This window comes from Bos indicus, chromosome 15 (assembly GCF_029378745.1).
Source record: "Bos indicus isolate NIAB-ARS_2022 breed Sahiwal x Tharparkar chromosome 15, NIAB-ARS_B.indTharparkar_mat_pri_1.0, whole genome shotgun sequence".
Lineage (NCBI taxonomy): Eukaryota > Metazoa > Chordata > Mammalia > Artiodactyla > Bovidae > Bos > Bos indicus.
Genome location: NC_091774.1, coordinates 5,803,679 through 5,826,365, shown reverse-complemented (window position 1 = coordinate 5,826,365; position 22,687 = coordinate 5,803,679). Strand labels below are relative to the sequence as shown.

At 35.7% G+C, this 22,687-nt stretch overlaps 1 protein-coding gene across 2 annotated transcripts in view; it reads left to right on the top strand.

Moving 5' to 3' along the window:
* The window catches only part of DYNC2H1 (dynein cytoplasmic 2 heavy chain 1), a 397,795-nt gene that overhangs the window by 4,002 nt on the left and 371,106 nt on the right, over window positions 1-22,687 (top strand). For both annotated transcript variants that reach the window (XM_070803297.1, XM_019975614.2), the window contains exons 2-12: window positions 1,214-1,384; window positions 1,780-1,915; window positions 7,772-7,890; window positions 8,877-9,021; window positions 9,771-10,003; window positions 13,663-13,797; window positions 13,902-14,015; window positions 14,134-14,245; window positions 14,571-14,695; window positions 15,684-15,859; window positions 19,041-19,236. In XM_070803297.1, the coding sequence (XP_070659398.1) occupies window positions 1,214-1,384; window positions 1,780-1,915; window positions 7,772-7,890; window positions 8,877-9,021; window positions 9,771-10,003; window positions 13,663-13,797; window positions 13,902-14,015; window positions 14,134-14,245; window positions 14,571-14,695; window positions 15,684-15,859; window positions 19,041-19,236 (1,662 nt within the window). The remainder of the gene's footprint in view (window positions 1-1,213; window positions 1,385-1,779; window positions 1,916-7,771; window positions 7,891-8,876; window positions 9,022-9,770; window positions 10,004-13,662; window positions 13,798-13,901; window positions 14,016-14,133; window positions 14,246-14,570; window positions 14,696-15,683; window positions 15,860-19,040; window positions 19,237-22,687) is intronic.

Genomic DNA, 22,687 nt, shown 5'->3' with positions numbered 1-22,687 from the left:
TTGCTTGTAATGGGAATAAAATGATCATACTAGCATAGAACTCTAATGGGCGAAAATGAGAGTTTGAGAAAAGCAGTAATGCCAAGTAAATGACAGTTCTTTCCTAGTGGCTAAACAGATAACAATGATTAGGATAAAAGCAGCACAGAAGCTCACTCATCCTTAGCGTGTTTCTTCACGCACAACAGTGAACTTGTTTGAATTTTTTTTTTTTTTTTACAGCATAGACTTCTCTTCCTGGAAAAAGAAATGAGAACAATTTTGTGAATATGTGTATAATGCAAAAACTTCTTTTGGGCGGTATACTTTACAGCTAATGAACTAATTGCTGTGAAGTGGCCTATTTTAAGCATGGTTGGGTTAGTGAATTCCAGTTTAGCTCAGACAGTTTTAATTTTAAATAATCTAGGTTTATGACAATTTAGTAATAAAGTTTGATGCTCAGATACTTTACACGAAAAACACTGGTTCGGGTAAAGATGATTTTAGGAGATAGACAACCTGTTTTTTTTTTTTTTTTTTTTTTTGGTTTTTAGGTTGTCTATTTGTGTAGAATTTAGTTTTGGGTAAGAGGGTAATTGGGCTTCCCAGGTGGCCCTAGTGGTAAAGAACCCACCTGCCAGTGCAGGAGACGTGAGAGATGCGGATTTGATCCCTGGGTCAGGAAGATGCCCTGGAGGAGGGCGTGGCAACCCACTCCAGTGTTCTTGCCTGGAGAATTGCAGGGATAGAGGAGCCTGGCGGGTTGCAGTTCATAGAGTCCCAAAGAGCTGGACATGACTGAAGTGACTTAGTTATGCACGCAAGAGGGTAATACACATCCTTGTTACAGAGTTTCTGGAGTAGGGTGGAAAATTATACTATTCACCAGTATGTGCCTGGGGCACACAGCTTTGATTTGTAGTATTAATGAATCTGGCTGGAGTGGAGTAGTTCGCACTGTATGTCAACAATAGTTATGTAGTGCTTTTGTTTATAATCACTTATCAATTATCAAAGTAGCTTTATGATACAATCACCTATAAGTGGGGATACCATTTTCAAACCCAGGTTTTCTTACGGAGCAAAGACAGACTGATTGTAATATACTATAATTATTTCTAAAGTATACTTTTACCAAGGGGTAAAATTATAGGGACAACATTTTAGGGTAATATTTTCAAATATTAACTTTATGAAAATAACATTAAAAATCATTTGTTTATCACTTTAGATTGATTTTGCTGACACAAAAGATAAAGTGCTGGTGTTTTTCAAGCTGCGACCCGAAGTAATTACTGATCAAAATCTACATAATAATATTCTTGTTTCATCTATGTTAGAATCACCTATTAATTCCCTTTACCAAGCTGTCCGGCAAGTATTTGCACCAATGTTACTAAAGGTGAGTAAATTAAAGTAGCTTGTATGATTGTTGATTTTAGCCTAAGTCTTTGGATAAATGCTTTCATACACACAAATATAAATATTTATTATTTTATTTATTGGTAATATTAGAAATTAAAATATTTTTTAATTAAAAAATAATTAAATTTGTTGACAAATAGAGAAATTGGAAAAGATGTAAAATGCAATCTACATCCATTCTTAAATTGTGATGGTAAATGACCTTTATAAAGTTTTAACTGTTGAAAGGACTTTTATCCCTCTCTTAAGAGATGGAGGTAGTGCCAGGCTTTGAGTGAAACAAGTATATTTGGACTTAGTTTTTGACAAGGTTTTAGGAAGCCTGTTTGGCAAGATATTGATCATCATGTGCTCTTGTCTGATTTTATTTAGGATCAGGAATGGAGCAGAAACTTTGATCCCAAACTTCAGAACCTTTTGAGTGAACTAGAAGCTGGTTTGGGTATAGTTCTACGAAGATCAGATACTAACTTATCAAAACTGAAATTTAAGGAAGATGACACACGAGGTATTTAGCCATAATTTTATCAAAGAAAGTCAAAACCATTGCCTTATTAGTACATAGTAAATTAATACACTTTTTCAAATATTTCTTTGCACCTTTGGTTCGTCTCTGAGCTTGAGCTGATTTTAAATGTATAGATTTATGTATGGATTTGGAGAAGGGGAAAGTGTAATCTCTTTTAATGTTCAGTTTATGGAAATAATATGATTGATTCTCATTGTTTTCAGTAGTTCTGTTTTATTAAGTCATTGTGAACACTGAATTAGCAAATACTGAAAATTTGTGCCTAGGACCCTGTGAGCCTCTGGTCATAACATTTTCACCAGCTGCTCAACATACAACTGATTTTAGGTGTGTTTTTTAGACACATTATTTAATATATATTGTTGCTGAATTATCATTGAGCTCGTGGGCAACAGCACTGTAACTCATGCCTGTATGACGTTCATCTAACAGAAGCGTGTTCTCTTTAAGGCGCATCACAGTGCTCTAGTGCTGGGGACGGGAGACAGCACTGCTGACTGCGCTCCGGGTCAATTTAAATAGCAAAACCACCAACAAGAAGCGCAAAATGTGAAACTATGACGCTACATAAACTATGAAAAACACGATAGGAAAAAGACAAGCATTGTTGCTTTGTTCAGGCTTCAGTTCAGTTCAGTTCATTCACTCAGTCGTGTCCAACTCTTTGCGACCCCATGAATCGCAGCACGCCAGGCCTCCCTGTCCATCACCAACTCCCGGAGTTCACGCAAACTCACGTCCATTGAGTCGGTGATGCCATCCAGCCATCTCATCCTCTGTTGTTCCCTTCTCCTCCTGCCCCCAATCCCTCCCAGCATCAGAGTCTTTTCCAGTGAGTCAACTCTTTGCATGAGGTGGCCAAAGTACTGGAGTTTCAACTTTAGCATCATTCCTTCCAAAGAAATCCCAGGGCTGATTTCCTTCAGAATGGAATGGTTGGATCTTCTTGCAGTCCAAGCAACCTTAGCTGGGAACATAGGTGTTGGGCAACTAAAATTTCTCACAGCTCTGTGTGTCTGCAAATGACCATGAGTGCTCTGAGAGTAGTGACTTCGGATACATATAAATATTAATGAGTAGGTTCTTCATAAATCCAGAATCTGTGAGTAATGAGGATTGATACTAATTGTATATTTGCAAAGATAATAAACCAGTGACTGTTTTTTAAAATGTATTTTTTTCTGAAGCTGATTATAATTTTGTGGCCATAGATAAATTATTTCCAAGAACAATTAAGATGAAATTTATGACATACAGAAATCATTGGTTTAAAATATCAGATGTAGTTTTATACTTTGCTTGAATAGTAAAATAAATCCTGTCTAAATCCTTTCTGAATCTCATACAACCAGAAAGGTTAGTGAATTTACTTCCAGCATGTGATTAAGCAACTAGAGATTGTCCATTTCATTAGGAAACTTAAATACAAATTTGAAAGAAAACTGTTTTATTTTTTCTTTCAGTTTTATTGAGATATGATTGACATACAACAGTGTAAAAGTTTAAGGTGTATAGTATAACGATTTGACTTAAAATACATCAAACAATGATTATCACATAAGTGTAGTGAATATCCATCACCTCATATGGATACAAATTAAAGGAATAGGAAAAAAATCTTTTTCTTGTGATGAGAACTCTTAGGATTTACTTGCTATCTTATCTCTTTCATGTATAACATATCAGTGCTATTTAATGTTTATCATGTTATAGCTTCCTTGTTGGCTCATTGGTATAGAATCTGCATGCCAGTGCAGGAGACATGGGTTCTATCCCTGGTCTTGGAACGTATCTTGGAGAATGAAATAGCAACCCACTTCCATATTCTTGCCAGGAGAACCTCATGGACAGAGGATCCTGAGGACTGTAGTCCATGGGTTTGCAAATAGTCAGACATGACTGAGTGACTGAACAACAACAACAACAACAACATTGCATCCCTACTAATTTATCTTTTGAAATTTGTATCTTTTAACCACCTTCATTCAATTCACTATGATGAGTGTAGTTATAATATGTTACCATGGAAAGATAGTGCATATTTCTTAACTATATTCCCTTAAATATATTCCCTATATTCCCTATACTATATCAAATGGTATACATTTGATACCAGTGACTCATTTATTTTGTAACGGACAGTTACAAAGCTTGGGTTTCTCCAGGAACTTGTAGTTGAAGCCAGGCATGGCGGGTGGGCACTGGTAAGCACATGGTGGCCCTATAGCTTGTGCCTCACTCTGGCGATGAGCTGGTGGTGCCAACTCTTTATAACTCTGCTTTTGTTTTGTTGTTCATTTGTTTTGTGTCTTAGGTTCCACATATAAGTGAGATTATTCAGTATTGTCTTTCACTGCCTGACTTACTTAGCGTAATGCCATCTAGGCATATACACGTTATCAGAAATGGCAAGATTTTGTTCTCTTTTATGACTGAGTAATATTCCATTGTATATATGTACTACATCATCTTTTTCTATTCATCTGTTTATGGGCATGTAGGTTGCTTCTGTATCTTGGCTATTGTAAATAATGGTGCAGTCAACATAGGAGAACATATATCTTTTTTAATTAGTGTTTTTGTTTTTTTCATATAAATGCCCAGAAGTGTAATTGCTGGATCATATGATAGTTCTAGTTTTAATTTTTTGAGCAATGTCCATGCTGTTTTCCATAATGGCTGCTCTACTTTCCCTTCCATTTTTCATGTGCCTGTTGGCCATCTGTTTCTTTTCTTTGGAAAAATGTTTATTCAGATCCTCTGCCTATTTGAGAAAAATTTTAATAACAAAGCAATGTTATTTTTGGATATAGAGTTATATGAATTTTTTGTATATTATGAATATTAACCCTCATTTCCCACCTTACTGGGTTTCCCTAGTGGCCCAGACTATAAAGAATCTGCCTGCAATGTAGGAGACCTGGGTTCGATCTCTGGGTCAGGAATATCCCTTGGAGAAGGGAATGGCTACCAACTCCAGTATTCCTGCCTGGAGAATTCCATGGAGGAGCTTAGCAGGCTATAGTTCATGGTGTTGCCAGTATCTTGCAGTTTTACCAGATTCATTGATGAGATCTACTTTTGTATAGTATCATCTGCAAACAGTGACAGCGGAGCTTCTTCCTTTCCAGTTTGCATTCCTTTTATTTCTTTTTCTTGTCTGATTGCTGTGGCTAGGACTTCCAATACTATGTTGAATAAAAGTGGGTGAGAGTGGCCATCCTTGTCTTGTTTCTGATATTAGAGGAGATGCTTTCAGCTTTTCACCCTTGAGTATGATGTTAGCTGTGGGCTTATCACATATGTCCTTGATTATGTTCTCTCTATACCTCATTTTTGTTGCTGAGAGTTTTTAATCATTAATGGATGCTTACTTTTGTCAAAAGTTTTTCTGTATTTATTGAGGTGACTTTGTGATTTTTATTCTTCAGTTTGTTAATGTGGTATCTCATTGATTGATTTTTGGATATTGAATCATCTACATCTCTAGGATAAATCCCACTTGACTGGTGTATGGTCCTTTTAATGTATTGTTGAGTTTGGTATGCTCATGTTTTGTTGAGGATTTTTGTACTCATATTTATTGTGATACTGACCTTTAATTTTCCTTTTTTGTGATTCTTTGTCTGGTTTTGATTTTAGGGAGATGCTGGCCCTGGAAAATGAGTATGGAAGGATGCCTTCCTCTGTAGCTTTTTGGAATAATTTGAGCATGATAGGTGTTAACTTTTCTCTGCAATATTTGGTAGACTTCACCAAACCATGTGATGTGTGAAGCCATCTAGTCCTGGACTGCAGTACTTGGGAGCTGCTTTTTACTGATTCAGTTTCATGACTGGTAGTTGTTCTCATATTTTTCTATTTCTTCCTGATTCAGTCTTGGGAAATTGTACATTTCTAGGAATTTGTCCTTTTCTTCTAGGCTGTCCATTTTATTGGTGTATAATTGTTCTTAATAATCTCTTATGACTCTTTAAATTTTTGCGGTGTCAGTTCCTTTTTAGTTTCTGATTTTATTGATTTTGGCCCTCTGTCCTTTTTTCTTGATGAGTGTGGCAAAGTTTATCAATGATGTTTATTTTTTTTAAAGAACCAGCTCTTAGTTTCATTGATCTTTCTATTACTTTTTAGTTCCTGTTTCATTTATTTGTGCTCTGATCTTTATGACTTCTTTCCTTCTGCTAACTTTTGGTTTTATTTATTCTTTTTTTCCTAGTTACTTTAGGTGTAAAGTTAGGTTGTTTGAGATTTTTCTTGTTTTGTGGAATAGGCTGTATCACTATAAACTTCCCTCTTAGAACTGCTTTTGCTGCATCATGTAGATTTTAGATTGTTGTGTTTTTATTTTCATTTTTCTTCATGTATTAAAAATTTTTTTTTCTATGATCCATTGTTTGTTTGTAGCATGTTGTTTAGCCTCTACTTGTTTGTGATTTTTTTTTGCAATTTTTTCCCTGCTAGTTGATTACTTGTCTCGGAGCATCGTAGTCAGAAAAGATGCTTGATCTGATTTCAGGTTTTAAAATTTGCTGAGTCTTGTTTCTGTGGCCTAGCATGGGATTTGTCCTAGAGAATGTACTATATATATTTGAAATAAATGTATATTTTGCTGCTTGTGGGTGTAATGTCCTATATCTATAAGTTTATTTGGTCTAATGTGTTGTTTAAGGCCATTGTTTCCTTATTCATTTTCTGTCTGAATAATATGTCCATTGGTGTAAGTGGGAGGTTAAAGTTCCCTACTATGAATTTATTATTGTCAGGTTTTCCCTGTATGTCTGTTAATATTTGCTTTATGTATTAGACGTTCCTATGTTGGTTGGATATATATTTATATTGTGTTATATCTTCTTGAATTGATCACTAATCAATATGTAATGTCCTTCTTTATCATTTGTGACAGTGTTTATTTTTTTAATTTGACATAAGTGTTGCTTTCTTGATTTCTATTTACTTTGAATACCTTTTCCCATCCCCTTTCAGTCTCAGTGTGACTTTAGATCCAAAGCAAGTCTCCAAGAGGCAACATATATATGGATTTTGTTTTCATATCCATTCAGGCATTTTAAAGTACTTATTGATAAGTGTGTACTGATTGCCATTTTGTTAATTGCTTAGGGGTTGTTTTGTTGTTCGTTTTTGTTCATAGAAATTGTAAAATTCATTTTCTGTACTTGGTGAATAATACAGAAACGTGCAAAATCAGCAAGTGAAACCAATTACTTTCTGGCTTTTTATTTTTAATTGTTTCCTTCTTTTTCCTAGTTTTATTGAGATAATTGACATGTAGCATTATATAAGTTTCAGGTGTATAATATAGTAATTTGACTTGCATGTGGCATGAAATGGTTGTCACAGTAAGTTTAGTGAACATCCATTATGTTGTAGATACAAAGTTAAACAGAGTTTCCCTTATGATAAGAAACCTTAGGATATATTGTCTTTAGAACTTTCATATATAACATAAAGCAGCACTATTTACATTTATAATATTGTACATTATATCTCTAGTACTTATTTAATCTTATAACTAGTAGTTTGTACCTTTTGAGCAGCTTCATCCACTTCTGTCTCTCCTCATTCCCCACCTCTGGTAACCAACAGTCTAATCTCTTTTTATATTAGTTTATTTGTGAGATTTTGAAGTTATAATTGACTTACAATAATATATTAATTATATTATAATATTTTTATATTTAATTATTTTAAGATAATATTATTATAATAATATTAGTTCCTGGTATACCAAATATAGTATTTCATTATTTCTTTACATTTCAAAATGGTGACCATGATAATAGTTGATATTTCTTATTTTTCCCTTTCACTTTTCAGGTATTCTTACACCAAGTGATGAGTTCCAGTTTTGGATAGAACAAGCTCATCGTGGAAGTAAACAGATTACCAAAGAAAGAGCCAGTTATTTTAAAGAATTATTTGAAACAATTGCAAGAGTATGTGATTCATATATAGTTATATATCAGGTTTTGATAGAAATACTGTAGCATTCAATTTTTATTAACTTTATCTCTGTTTTAAAATCATTATTTGATAGCTTTGGACAAAATATATTCTTCAGATGTAACAGAGTTTACTTAAGATATGTATTTAAAATGAGTACAACTTAGAAGTCCAAACTTCTGAAAAAGTTAAATTCTAATCACTAGAAAATATTTTTCTCAAAAATATAATTACTTTTATGCAGATAGAAAAAAATGAGAAGCCCAATATTAAGAGGTTTGTCCATGTGGAGATAATACGTTCTTTTGGAAAATTGTTCACTTTTTTCAAATTAGCAGTTTGGAGGAATCTGAAATATAAAAAGTCTTAGTTTGATACTTTATTAGATTGATTATTCCTTGATACATCTATGGAAAGGTTAAATAAGTGACCATTTTGTTTTTTTACAAAAATCTATTCTTTTCAAAATAAATATTTAGTAATTTTTTTGTTCATTCTAAGTATTATTTCATTATTGCCATTTGAATGAAGTGTTTGAAGTGGTTTAAAACTTTTTTTGTGGCAGTAATGAAATCATGTACTAGATTTGTACTATTGGTAACATTGTGCAAACCAGGAAATGAATGAATAAGGATAAATGAAGTGAAAAAGATAGTATGTATATAGTGTTAAATGAACACTCTATTGTATAAATAAAAGAAATGAATCCAAACTTAGAGGAAGTTAGGCCAAGGGTAAAAATAAATTTATAGGGTTTATGCAGATCTTATTTTTTCTTCTGGCTTTTATGAAATTTATGTTTGTGAAGGATCAGATAGGGTATTTGCATAAAGAAGTTATATAGCGTCTGGTAGAAGAAGAGGAGAAAATAATGGCAGATATTAGAATCGTAGCATTGACAAACTCTGGCAACGTTTTGTTTATATTGCCCCAGGTGCAAATACGATTATGTTTAAACATGAATGCATTTTGGTTTTAGGAATTTTATAACTTGGATGGTCTGTCGTTATTGGAAGTGGTTGACTTGGTGGAGACAACTCGGGATGTTGTAGATGATGTGTGGAGACAAACAGAACATGATCATTATCCTGAATCACGAATGTTACATCTCTTAGATATTATAGGTACTAGTAAAGAAATACACTTTTGAAATTTTGGAAGCTTGCCTTATTTTATTTTCTATTTCTTCCTTTGAGTCCTTCTCTGAAATGCTCCTTAATAGAGTAATTGTTGCTTAAAGTAACTCTTAGAGCAAATTATATAGGATTATTTAAGTAGATGTTTGTACATAGTTAATTTAAATCACAGTGTCAATTTCTTTGATAATCAAATAACATAGATTTTTTTTATGTATGTAAAAAATGCATGTATTAGTTTAGACTTTATTTTTAACCAACTGAAAAGTTTAATGTATATTGGATTATCTGTCAATAAAAAAAATATACTTTTTGACTTAGAATATACCTTTATCATTATTATCCTAAGGACCTACCAGACAAGTACATAAAAGGACATTTATTACAGCATTGTTTGTACAATGAGAGTAGAAACAAATAGCAGTTGAGAACTGATTATGTAATGTCATATCCATACTGTGGGACTGACTGAGGCCTTTAAAAATTTCTATGTATATTTCTATGCTTCAAAGATATACAGGATATAATGAAAGATGCCAATATACAAATACATGTGTGCGTGTGTGTTTTTAAAAAATATTTGTTATTAACAGTGCTTGTCTAAAGGTGTAGATGTGGTATTTCATAGATTGTTGACTTGCTAATTTATATCATTTTAATTTAATAAAAAGCATGTATTCCATAGTTACTTGCTTAAAAGATGTGTTCATTAAAAAGTTTGTTTTGCACCTCATTAGGTGGTTCATTTGGAAGATTTGTTCAGAAGAAGTTGGGAACGTTGAACCTCTGGGAAGATCCTTATTACCTTGTGAAGGAAAATCTGAAAGCTGGTATTTCAGTTTGTGAACAGTGGGTGACTGCCTGTAGTCATCTGACAGGTCAGGTGTGGCAGCGCTACGTTCCTCACCCGTGGAAAAATGAAAAATATTTTCCGGAAACACTTGACAAGCTTGGCAAACGCCTTGAAGAGGTATCTTCATTTTGATCTTTGTTTTTAAGTGTGAAGTAGGTTCTCACTTGTTTGAGAATGCATTTTATAATCATTAAGAACTATGCATCGGATGGAAATTCTTTAAACTTTTGGGAGAGAAGAAGAGCTCACGTTCACGTGAGATGATTTGTGTGGCTGTGTGGCACAATATCAGGTGCCCAGTGGGCACTGAGTGCTGGTGTCCACATCCTTCCTTTTTCTTTGATGTGTGGCTGTTCAGTTTTTAAGTCATGAACTTCTATTTTGTTGTCCTTTGTTATAAAAAAGATAACCCACTTGTCTATGTATGGAAGCTCTCAGACTTTCTCTTGGCCATTGAAATTATTTTGCAAGCAGATACAGTATTTTAGGGAGTATTCAGTGGTAATATTTGAAATAGCTGCTTAATTTTTGTAAATTAGAGTTTCAGTATAGAACTATATGCTTAACTTGAAGAGGCAGGCAAAGATTGCAGAGCTGACTTTTTCCCTCTGTGCTTAAGGGAACTGTTGTTCTTTGGGAATTTTTTGTTGTTGTTGTTTTGGTAGTTTATTTCATTTTTTTCTGCCTGTGCTGTGTGGCTGGGAGGATCTTAGTTCCTGGACCAGGGACTGAACTCAGGCCCAGGAAGTGAAAGTGCTGAATCCTAACCACTGGACTGACAGGGAATTCCTGCTGCTGTTGTTGTTAACCTCTTACAAGGAACTTCAAGCATACATAGAAGTAGCATGGTATAATGAATGTCAGTTTCAGTGGCCACTGGCATTGTTCAGCTCTTGTTCCATCTTTGTCCTCCCTGCCTTCCATTTCTTTTTTTTTTTTGCTGAACTATTTTTAAAGCCAATCCATGAAATCTTGTACTTTTACTCTTAAAAGGTAATCATAATATCAATATCACACCCAACAAAATGAGAATAATTTCTTAATATCATTATTTATGTAATCAATGTACAAGTTTACTGATTGTCTCAGAAATATTTTTAGTTGCTAAATGTTAGTTTACTTGAACCAGGTTGCTTCGTAGGCAGTAGCATATAGTTCTCGTACATTAAAGGAGGCAAGAGGTGTCTGGTTTTCCCGCTTTTCATGAGTTAAGTTTGATCTGTGGGTTCATGTATGATTAATCTGATTAATCTGTTAAAATGCTGTTCACCAACTTTTTCTTAATGATTGATTGTGAGATGGTGTTTTAATTCTGTTCTTTCTGCATTTATTAGTGATGATGGAAGAACTTTTTATCAGTTTTTTAGGTACCTGAAATATAGTTTGTATAGGAATGGCAATATAGACAATTACTTTTTTCTTTTTATCACTTTTTAGAACAATGCATAGTAAGTTAGTATCATAAGTTTCATAGGCAATCAATGATTTTTTAAATAATGTCATTATGAACCTATGATTTTTTTATATTTCAACGTGTTGTATTTATTATTGTAGTTATTATTACTATACTCAAATTGTCCCACCTTGTGCAAAGAATACCCCTTTAAGTTGTGTCTGTGTCATTTTGATATGAAGCCAGTATTTCTTTGGTAACTTTTTTACATTCAGACCTCTCAAAATGTACTGACCCGTATTCTACATTTTCCATTTTGTATGTGGAATTAGTCATTTCCCCAAAGGTCTTGTTAGAGGAAAATAGAGTTTAGTGATGACAATCTGGTTGATGAAGTAGTAAACATTTAACTGTCAATGCTTTTAGGCTTTCTCAGTAGACAGCATTGTTAAATCAGTATTTTTGTTTTTATCAAGAGAAAAATAAATCGTGAATTTGTGCTGATATTTTCAACACAAATGAAAGATTATAGCATTTTTACTTAGCCTTTTAATTCCTTTTGATGGTTGGTAGAAAATTTAAATACAAAATGAAATGTTTTCCAACTGTTTGTAAATTATACATAATGGAGTTGTTAGCATTGCTATTGCTATTGCTAAGTCACTTCAGTCGTGTCCAACTCTGTGTGACCCCATAGACGGCAGCCCACCAGGCCCTGCCATCCCTGGGATTCTCCAGGCAAGAACACTGGAGTGGGTTGCCATTTCCTTCTCCAATGCATGAAAGTGAAAAGTGAAAGTGAAGTTGCTCAGTCATGTTCGACCCTCAGTGACCCCATGGATTGCAGCCTTCCAGGCTCCTCCATCCATGGGATTTTCCAGGCAAGAGTACTGGAATGGGGTGCCATTGCCTTCTCCGTTGTTAGCATATTGTTTCATTATTAGAAGAGCAAATTTAATGCAGACTGATGAAAATCAGAAGGTTTGCTATAGTAAGGAGGAGAGACTAAAACTTTACTTAAAATAAGCATTAAAATGAGTTTAAAAATATTTAGCTTTTATATTTATTCACTAGATTTGAGCACACTGATTGATAGTACAGTGTGTTTTTGAGCATCACTTTGACTATGCCAAAGCCTTTGACTTATGTGGATCACAATAAACTGTGGAAAATTCTGAAAGAGATGGGAATACCAGACTACCTGACTGCCTCTTGAGAAATTTGTATGCAGGTCAGGAAGCAATAATTAGAACTGGACATGGAACAACAGATTGGTTCCAAATAGGAAAAGGAGTACGTCAAGCCTGTATATTGTCACCCTGCTTATTTAACTTCTGTGCAGAGTACATCATGAGAAACGCTGGACTGGAAGAAGCACAAGCTGGAATCAAGATTGCCGGGGGAAATATCAATAACCTCAGATATGCAGATGACACCACCCTTAAGGCAGAAAGTGAAGAGGAACTCAAAAGCCTCTTGATGAAGGTGAAAGTGGAGAGTGAAAAAGTTGGCTTAAAGCTCAACATTCAGAAAACGAAGATCATGGCATCCAGTCCCATCACTTCATGGGAAATAGATGAGGAAACAGTGGAAAACAGTGTCAGACTTTATTTTTCTGGGCTCCAAAATCACTGCAGATGGTGACTGCAGCCATGAAATTAAAAGACTCTTACTCCTTGGAAGGAAAGTTATGACCAACCTAGATAGCATATTCAAAAGCAGAGACATTACTTTGCCAACAAAGGTTTGTCTAGTCAAGGCTATGGTTTTTCCTGTGGTCATGTATGGATGTGAGAGTTGGACTGTGAAGAAGGCTGAGCGCCGAAGAATTGATGCTTTTGAACTGTGGTGTTGGAGAAGACTCTTGAGAGTCCCTTGGACTGCAAGGAGATCCAACCAGTCCATTCTGAAGGAGATCAGCCCTGGGATTTCTTTGGAAGGAATGATGCTAAAGCTGAAACTCCAGTACTTTGGCCACCTCATGCAAAGAGTTGACTCACTGGAAAAGACTGGTGCTGGGAGGGATTGGGGGCAGGAGGAGAAGGGGATGACAGAGGATGAGATGGCTGGATGGCATCACTGACTCGATGGACGTGAGTCTGAGTGAATTCCGGGAGTTGGTGATGGACAGGGAGGCCTGGCGTGCTGCTATTCATGGGGTCGCAAAGAGTCGGACATGACTGAGTGACTGATCTGATTGAGTATTGATGAATAGTAATTATCAAGTTTATAGTTTCAGTTTTATTTTTGATTTCAAGAAACCGAGGTTAAAAAAACTCTTGCCCAATAACTTTAGCTTTTGGATTATTTGTGTAGATTTATTTATTTTTGTGTAGATTTATTGATATGAGTAAATTTATTGTTTTAATATTTTATGTTTTAGGTCTTGGCTGTTAGAACAATTCATGAGAAACTTCTCTATTTTTCACCTGCCAGTGATGAGAAAATCATATGCCTGGCTCGAGTATTTGAACCTTTTTCTGGCTTGAATCCTGTGCAATATAATCCATATACCGAGGTGGAGTATATATATGTTTGTCTGCATAATTTCCTATTTGTGTTGTTCTTTTTAAAGGCAAATTTTGAAAATATTAAAGTCTAACTGTATTGTTATTTTTTTAGCCTTTATGGAAAGCTGCAGTGTCTCAGTATGAAAAAATTATTGCACCTGCAGAACAAAAAATAGCAGGAAAATTGAAAAATTATATTTCAGAAATTCAGGACAGTCCACAACAGGTAAAATATTGAAATATTTAATTTTTAACATTTCTCTTAAACTATTTGAGGAGATATGCACGTTTTTACCTAGTTGATTCATTTGAGATGAACATGTACTTATTTTGTTTTATATTAGCTTCTTCAAGCATTTCTGAAATATAAAGAGTTGGTGAAGCGTCCAACCATAAGCAAAGAATTGATGCTAGAAAGAGAAACTTTACTGGCAAGACTTATGGACTCAGTTAAAGGTAAAAGTTAACAGAGATTATAGTGTTTTCTTGAAAATGATTTTTTTAGATTACTTTTCTTTTGTTGTGTACCATTTTTGATTAAGTATTTTTATGACATCTATATGTTGAAGATTAATTCATTGTTTCTGTAATAGATGACAGGCTTTTAGAATTAGCTGGTTATTTCCTTTTTCTCACTTGATACATGATGAGGTCCTTGAGGATGACTAACTATTACTATTCTTTTATACGCAATATTTGACATAGTGTTTGGTACATAGAAGGCATTTTGGAAAACTTTGCTGAATGTATGTAATCATTTATATGATTTGAATGTTTATAGATTTTCGATTAGATTTTGAAAATCGATGCCGTGGGATTCCTGGTGATGCATCCGGACCACTTGCTGGCAAAAACCTTTCTGAAGTTGTCAATAATATAGTTTGGGTTCGCCAGCTGGAACTGAAGGTATTCATTTAAATAAAAGTTGAAGAACACAAATTGTGAAATGTGCTAAATTAATGTAAAGGCAATCTAGAACCGTAATGAAAACATTAAGAAAACATTTCCATCTAATTTCGTGTGATAATTAGAATTCTGAAAAACTGAAAAATATGAAAAATCTATAATTTTCAAAGGATTTTTAAATTATTTGAGGTGTATTTTTGCAGGATCCTGGTAGGTGCAAAGTATATATTTATGTTTATATAAATAAATCATCCTAGGTTGAAAGGAAGTTAAAGGAATAGAGAAAGGTAATTATGGTATTGCTTAAGGTAGTGGCAGCAATTTATAGATTTAAAGGACTATTATTTTAATATTATCAAAGTTGATCTAAGAATCTTATATGCTTACTAACTCGTGTGTGGTACAATGTCTTGCATTTGACTCATGTAATAAATATTTGTTGGTTATATGATTAAGAGTGAGCAAATTAGTAGTAGTAGTATTATAAAGGCTATCATATTTGAGAATTCTACTTATTCAAGTTTATATTTTGATGTTTTTTCTCTAATGCTCTCCTTCATTTTGTCAGTCAACTTTCCAAAGTGCTGCATTGTTCTTTGTATAGTTGTGGAGGAAAGGCATTCTTTAATTGGCCTCCAAATTGACCTAATTATTGTTTGAGCTCTTAACCAGAGCATGTAATAAAGAGCTTAAATTACTACATAACATATTTAACACTATTGTTGAGTTCTTGGAGTCTCCTCTAAATTTCCTTTATCGTACCCTTAAAATTATGCCTTGTATGTGTTATCGTCTGTGTTTTGCTATTCTGAGGTGGTGTAATTCAGAAGCACAGTAGCAGTTGATATTCTTAAATTCACTGGAAAATCTTCTATTTTACTGTTTATGGGTAAATGGGAAAATAGTTTCTGTATCACAGACCCGCTGATTTTATGCTAATTTTGTTGGAATTTAAATAATAAATATTCTTGTAATTTGGTTTTTTAAGGTGGATGATACTATCAAGATTGCAGAAGCTCTTTTATCTGACTTGTCAGGGTTTCGATCTTTCCATCGAAGTGCTGAAGATCTCTTAGACCAGTTTAAACTATATGAACAAGAACAATTTGATGATTGGTCCAGGGATATTCAGTCTGGTTTGTCTGATTCCAAATCTGGTTTGTGGTAAGTGTAAGTATACTACACAGTGAAATCTACATAAGAATCTTTTTTCTTATATTCTTAATTCAGTGACAAGATTGTTTTCTGTTTGGTTAGTTTTTGATGATCAACTTTTAAGTCATTGAAGTTGGAAACTTTGACCCCCTTTCCTTTGCTTCTAGTATCTGTTCCCCAGAACAGCAGATTCTTAGTTTGAAATTAGGCTTGCATGCTCCATGGTTTTTTGTTACTGGTATATGAATGTTTTCCTACCTTTTTACATTAATGTTATATATCCCACATACAGACATTGTAAATGAAAATTTAATTTTTTTTAGCTCCTTGAGATGAAGAATGTTTCTTTTTGGTGTCTAATATAGTAAGGGTTTGTAAATATTTATTAAGCTATATTGAATATAATTTAATTGGTTAACCTTATTATTCTAATGGGTATCTAAAAAGGATGGCCTGAAAAAACCATTGTTTCTTTGTTCAGGTCAACTTTCCCTAGTGTGTTATTGTCCGTATTTTTAAAAACTTGCTATGTTTTCATTTTTAGAAACTTGGTACTTTTTAAAAGTAACTTTGGCATAATATGAAATTCTGTTTGTTTCGCCTTTATTGCTGCAACAAATAATTAGGCCAAAGTGGTAGCTTCCTAAACTAAATGAATGATTTTTTTTTCTTTTATCTTGCATTTTGGCTTTGGAAGAATTAAAGAACTAAAGGTGCTAAAGCATAAAGATTATAACTTTATGCCATTGACTTCTTCCCCTTTCTACCCTGAACCTAAAAGATGAGAGGTGGTTCTACCTTGCCCCCTTCACCTAAAGTAAAGAGTTCTTTGGTCAGTTGCTTTTGGAGAATTAGCACGTCTATCACTACAGCTCTGGTGGAGATCCACTGTATAAGATAGTGTATCAAAAGGGTTGAGATCTGCAGTAAAAAACCGTGTCTAACTTTGTCCAACCTGTTTCTTTATTTGGTGATGAAACTCCCGACTCTCATTTTGTTTTTTTTTTTTTTTTGGTAAACCCATCATTGTCACATAGAAATAAGTATATTTTGGAACATATTTCAGTATATGCTGGAATGTAGAAACTAACTTTGAATATTAGTTTCAAATAAAGGCAAACAGTGTCACTGTTATAATTTTCTGAGAGGCTCTATGTTCTTGTAGGACAGTTTTTGTGTGTGTTTGCTCAGTCACTCAATCATGTCCAACTCTGAGACCCCACAGACTGTAGCCTACCAGGCTCCTCTGTCCATGGAATTTTCCAGGCAAGAATACTGGAGTAGGGTTGCCATTTCCTTCTCCACGGGATCTTCCCAACGCTGGGATTGAACCTGCATCTCTTGTGTCTCCTGCGTTGGCAGGTGGATTCTTTACAACTGCACCACCTGGGAAGTTTGGACAGTTTGGGCTAAATTATTATTTTAAGCCGTTTTAAAATATCTGCTTTTTATTATGCTTTGTTTTATGTGTTATTAAGTAGACTGAATAGATTAGTTCTTTGCTTTTCAGTAGCTTACTTTCTAAGACCTGCAAGTTCTCCTAATTGTGAAAGTGACTTGAAAGAATATTATATAAATCTGATTCTGAAAGAAGGATCATAAAAAGGTAGTACTTTAAATTTAATTTATCTCAGTGTTTTCACAATCCAGAAAGACTTGAGGGTCCCACTGTAAATTTTGCTATTGTGGCTTTAGAAGAATCAGAAAGAAAAGTCTTTACATAGTGAAACAAAGAGTAGAGGAATCAAGTATTTGAATATCTCTATGTTCATTGGAAGGACTGAGGTTGAAGCTGAAACTCCAGTACTTTGGCCACCTGATGTGAAGAGCTGACTCTTTTGAGAAGACCCTGATGCTGGGAAAGATTGAGGGCAGGTGGAGAAGGGGACGACAGAGAATGAGATGGTTGGATGGCATCACTGACTCAATGGACATGGGTTTGGGAGGACTTTGGGAGTTGGTGATGGACAGGGTGGCCTGGCGTGCTTCGGTTCATGGGGTTGCAAAGAGTCGGACATGACTGAGTGACTGAACTGAACGGAACTCCTAATATTGCTGGGATTCTCCAGACAAGAACACTGGAGTGGGTTGCCATTTCCTTCTCCAATGCATGAAAGTAAGAAGTGAAAGGGAAGTCGCTCAGTCGTGTCCGACTCTTCGCGACTCCATGGACTGCAGCCTACCAGGCTCCTCCGTCCATGGGATTTTCCAGGCAAGAGTAATGGAGTGGGTTGCCATTGCCTTCTCCAGAATATTCTTTATTATTGATCCCTTAATAAAAGTATTAAAGAATCAGACTGACTAAAAATCTAAAATGTATTTTAGAAAATGAATCAAATTATGATGGATTTGATGTCTATTTTGAGTTTTAGCTGAATTTTAAGAGATTGATTTTTCTGAGTTCAAAGACTGCTTGGTTGAAATATTAATATGATGATATATTTTGGATATTACAGTTTGTTATCAAGATCTGAATTGTGAGATGTTACGTGAAATAAATATAATTTGAAAAATATAATTAAAAACTTTTTTACTTAAGTTAATTTTGTTTGTTAGGCTTCCCTGGTGGCTCAGTGGTAAAGAACCCACCTGCCAATGCAGGACATGTAGGTTCAATCCCTGGGTGGGAAGATCCCCTGAAGAAGGAAATGGCAACCTCCTTCAGTAATTTTGCCTGGAAAATCTCATGGACAGTGGAGCCTCATGGGCTATAGATAGTCTACATATAGTCTATGCAACCCCCTGTAGTCTATGGGGCTGCAAAAGAGTCGGACATGACTTAGTTACCACTGCTATGCTAAGTCACTTCAGTCGTGTCCAACTCTGTGTGACCCCATAGACAGCAGCCCACCAGGCTCCCCCGTCCCTGGGATTCTCCAGGCAAGAACACTGGAGTGGGTTGCCATTTCCTTCTCCAATGCATGAAAGTGAAAAGTGAAAGTGAAGTCACTCAGTCGTGTCTGACTCTTAGCAACCCCATGGACTGCAGCCCACCAGGTTCCTCTGTCCATGGGATTTTCCAGGCAAGAGTACTGGAGTGGGGTGCCAGTGCCTTCTCCGGACTTAGTGACTAAAGAGCAACAATTTTATGTTTACAGCAAAGTTGTAAAAACTGTTATGTTTTTAATCAGTCAAAAGGGTGAGAACATGAAATTTTGAAATTCAAAAAGTTATTTATTTTGTTTTGTAGTATTGAGGCTAATAGCCGAATTATGGAGTTGGATCCTAATGATGGATCATTAAAAGTGCATTATTCAGATCGGTTGGTGGTTCTTCTGAGAGAAGTTCGTCAGCTTTCTGCACTTGGTTTTGTCATTCCTGCCAAAATACAGCAAGTTGCAAACATTGCACAGAAATTCTGCAAGCAAGCAATTATTCTGAAACAAGTATGAAATGATATTTTTGCAAACATGGCTATTCTGAGTTTATTACATTAGAATATTTTAAGGGCTTTGTTTTCTGCTTTTGATTTTATTAGAATAGCTAATAGAATAGCACCATTAAGTCTTATGAAGTTATAGTTTGTAAGTGACTGCATTACAAACTGCTTTGTAATCCTCTATGTGGGAATTTTATTAGCTTGAGGTATTACTGTTACTGCTTTTCATTCTCAAAGCATTTGGAAAAATAGAATATTATTCTTTGTCTTTTTTTCTTTTTTCTTTCATGCTACTATCATGGACCCTAAAGGGCTTTCTAATTAAGAGCCGTGTGTCTGCCTGCTAGGGGCCGATTCTTAGAAAAGTATCCAGCTGATGGACAGGTTTCTGTTTTTGTTCATTTCCTTGGTCTTCTTGAAGCACATTTGTCATCAAATCATTTGCCTGTTTAAAACCAGCTATTATTACCTCATTGTCTGTCTCCTTAGCATAGTATCCAAGGGCTCTCTTAATCATGCCCTAGCTGACGTTACTGAACGTGGTGGGTACTCACCCCCTCATGTTGCACGCTTGCTTCGGTAATATGAACCTTGGCTCTCCTCTGAACCTGTCTCTCTGCACTGATTCCTGTTCCCTCTGGTTGAAGAATTCAAAGTAATCCTTTAACTCGCAGCTCAACATTTTATTTGTTGTGTCTTCTTTTAATTGATGGTTCTTTATTTTGTATGCAGTGTGTAAGTGACTCTTAGAACAGTTTTATGTAGTTTTGGAGTTTTACGTTTTTTCTCTCACTTGATTAATAGAGGACAGGAACAGTATCTTTTGTGTATTTCGTTTCTCGTTTATTGTTTCATCCAACAAAGGTCCATTGGGCACTTGTACTGCCAGGTGCAGTGTAGTGAGATATAAAAATGAATGTATTACTATTGTACTCAGGTGCAGGGCTTCTCAACTTTGACACTTTTGACATTTTGGACTATTTTTTTTTTTTTTTGTGAGGGATGACCTGTGCATTGTAGGATGTTTAGCAGCATCTCTGGTCAGTAGCACCTACTTAGTCCTTACAATTGAAAATATCTCCAGACATTGCCAAATGTCCTCTTAGGTGCAGATCATCCAAAATTGAGAACCACTGGTCTACTGGGAGAAAGCAAACTGAACATTGAGTTCTCATTAAATATCAGGCCTTCTGGTAAATACTGTATTTATGTTATTTCAATTTACTCCCACTCCCAGTTTTACTGATCTAATTGGGGATCAGATTTGTAAGATAGGTTTTCTAGTGCTACACTGCTAGTGAGTTACGAAGCCAGAATCTGAGACCAAGTCTCCCTGACTACAAAGCCCATATTTATTCCATTAAAATTCATGTAGTGATGACATGCGCACAAGTAGATTGAGTGCTGTATTATAGATGGGCTTCTCTGGTGGCTCAGCAGTAAAGGATCTGTCTGCCAGTGCAGGAGACACGAGTTTGATTCCTGGGTGGGAAAGATCCCCTGGAGAAGCACATGGCAACCCACTCCAGTATTCTCGCCTGGAGAATCCCATGGACAGAGGATCCTGCTGAGCTGCAGTCCATGGGGTTGCAAAAAGCTGGACTCGACTAGTGACTAAAAAACAGCAACAGTATTACAGATAGATTTCAGAAAGTCCTGTGAAAGAATAGAGGTGGGAATTTTTACTTATTTTCCTGGGTAAGGTAGAGATGTGCTACTGGGCTTAGTCTCTCCGTCACGTCCAACTCTTTGTGACCCGATGGACTGTATCCTTCCAGGCTCCTCTGTCCATGGGGATTCTCCAGGCAAGAATCCTGGAGTGGGTTGCGATGCCCTCCTCCAGGGTATCTTCTCAACCCAGGAATCAAACCGGGGTCTCTTGCATTGCAGGGAGATTCTTTACCAGCTGAGCTACCAGGGAAGCCCAGGGTAGGGATAGTATCAGATAAATCTTTACAGAGGAATGATGTTTGATGTGGGTTTGAAAGAGTATACATATGTTTTCTCAGGAGCACAAGGTGGAGTGAGTGAGCATTTCAGAGAGAGGGACTCTATATTCTAAAAGCTGAGAAGCTTGCTGACTTCTCTATCTTAAATATTTAGTGTAATAAAATAAAATCTCAGAGGAAGAGTGAACGGTCATATGGTATGTGTGTTTACTCCTAGAACAACTGCAGGAATCTGTTGTGTTTATCTTTACTCCCTTGTTTATTTTTGGCTGTGCTGGGTCTTTGTTGCTGCCTGTGACCGTCCTCCAGTTGCCGGCAAGCTGGGGCCGCTCTTGTTGTGGAGCAGGGCTCTGGAGCTTATGAGCTCGGTAGTTGTGGTGCTCGAGCTTAGTCCTCTGTGGAATGTGGGACGTTTCCAGACCCGGGATCGAACTCGTGTCCCCTGCATTGGCAGGTGGATTGTTAACCACGGGGCCACCAGGAAAGTCCCCTGTAGATATACCTTTACTCGTGAGCACACATTTAGCTAGAGTGTGGAGTATGCAGTAGGATGTTTGACAGGTAATAGTCTGGCCAGATTGCTGTAATTTTATGTATTATTTTGCTTCTGTTTTTTTCTGACTGGGCTTTTTCTGGAACTACTATTATGATACAGAGTAAGTAGAGTGAGTATTCCCCAAGTACATTTTTATGCATGTAAGAAGAAAGAAGTGACTTGCTATAAAATTAGTTAAGTATTTTTTAAGCACCTGCTCTGTGCCAAGAATTTTGTGACATGCTGGGAATACAAAAATTAAGACTGTGTCTTTAAAGTCCTTAATTAAATTCGCTCCACAGTGTCCCCTCGATCTTCTTCCTGAACCTGTCCTTTGCCCCTGACAGAGTTAGCAGTGTCCTCTTTTGTCCGCCACTGTTCCTTGTAGGTATCTCTATTTTTTTTTTTTTTTGATTCATTGATTAATTCAACAAACATGTGACAAACGTGTGACACTATTACCTGTGACACCATTATGGGAAATAGCAAATGCTTGAGTAATACAGTATAAGGTAGTAATGAGCACATATTTGAAGAAAAAGAAAACATTGTAAGAGGACTGTAACAGATCCTGCCCTTTTATCCAGAATGGTCAGGGGAGACCTTAATGAAAAGGTAATAAGATATGACAAATCGAGTGACAGAACCATACAGATATCTGGAGGAAGACTATTGCAGGCAGAGGGAATGAATGACGTGGGGAGTTTCTTAGGAAGAAGACTCACTAGAGTTAGAGAAACAACACGCAGGCCCGGTTGGCAACAGTGCAGTTCAGGAGGGGATTGTGCAGGACTAAAGGCCAGTGTGTGTATCATGTACCAGGGTATGATTTTAGATTTGGGTTTCATTCTTAAATGTGTTGACAAACCATTGCAGGTTTTAAGGTAAGAATTTTAGGATTTTGCTTTTTATTCTCAAATATTTTGGGGATTCATTTGAAGATTTTGAGTAGGTAAAAGATACAATTTATGTTT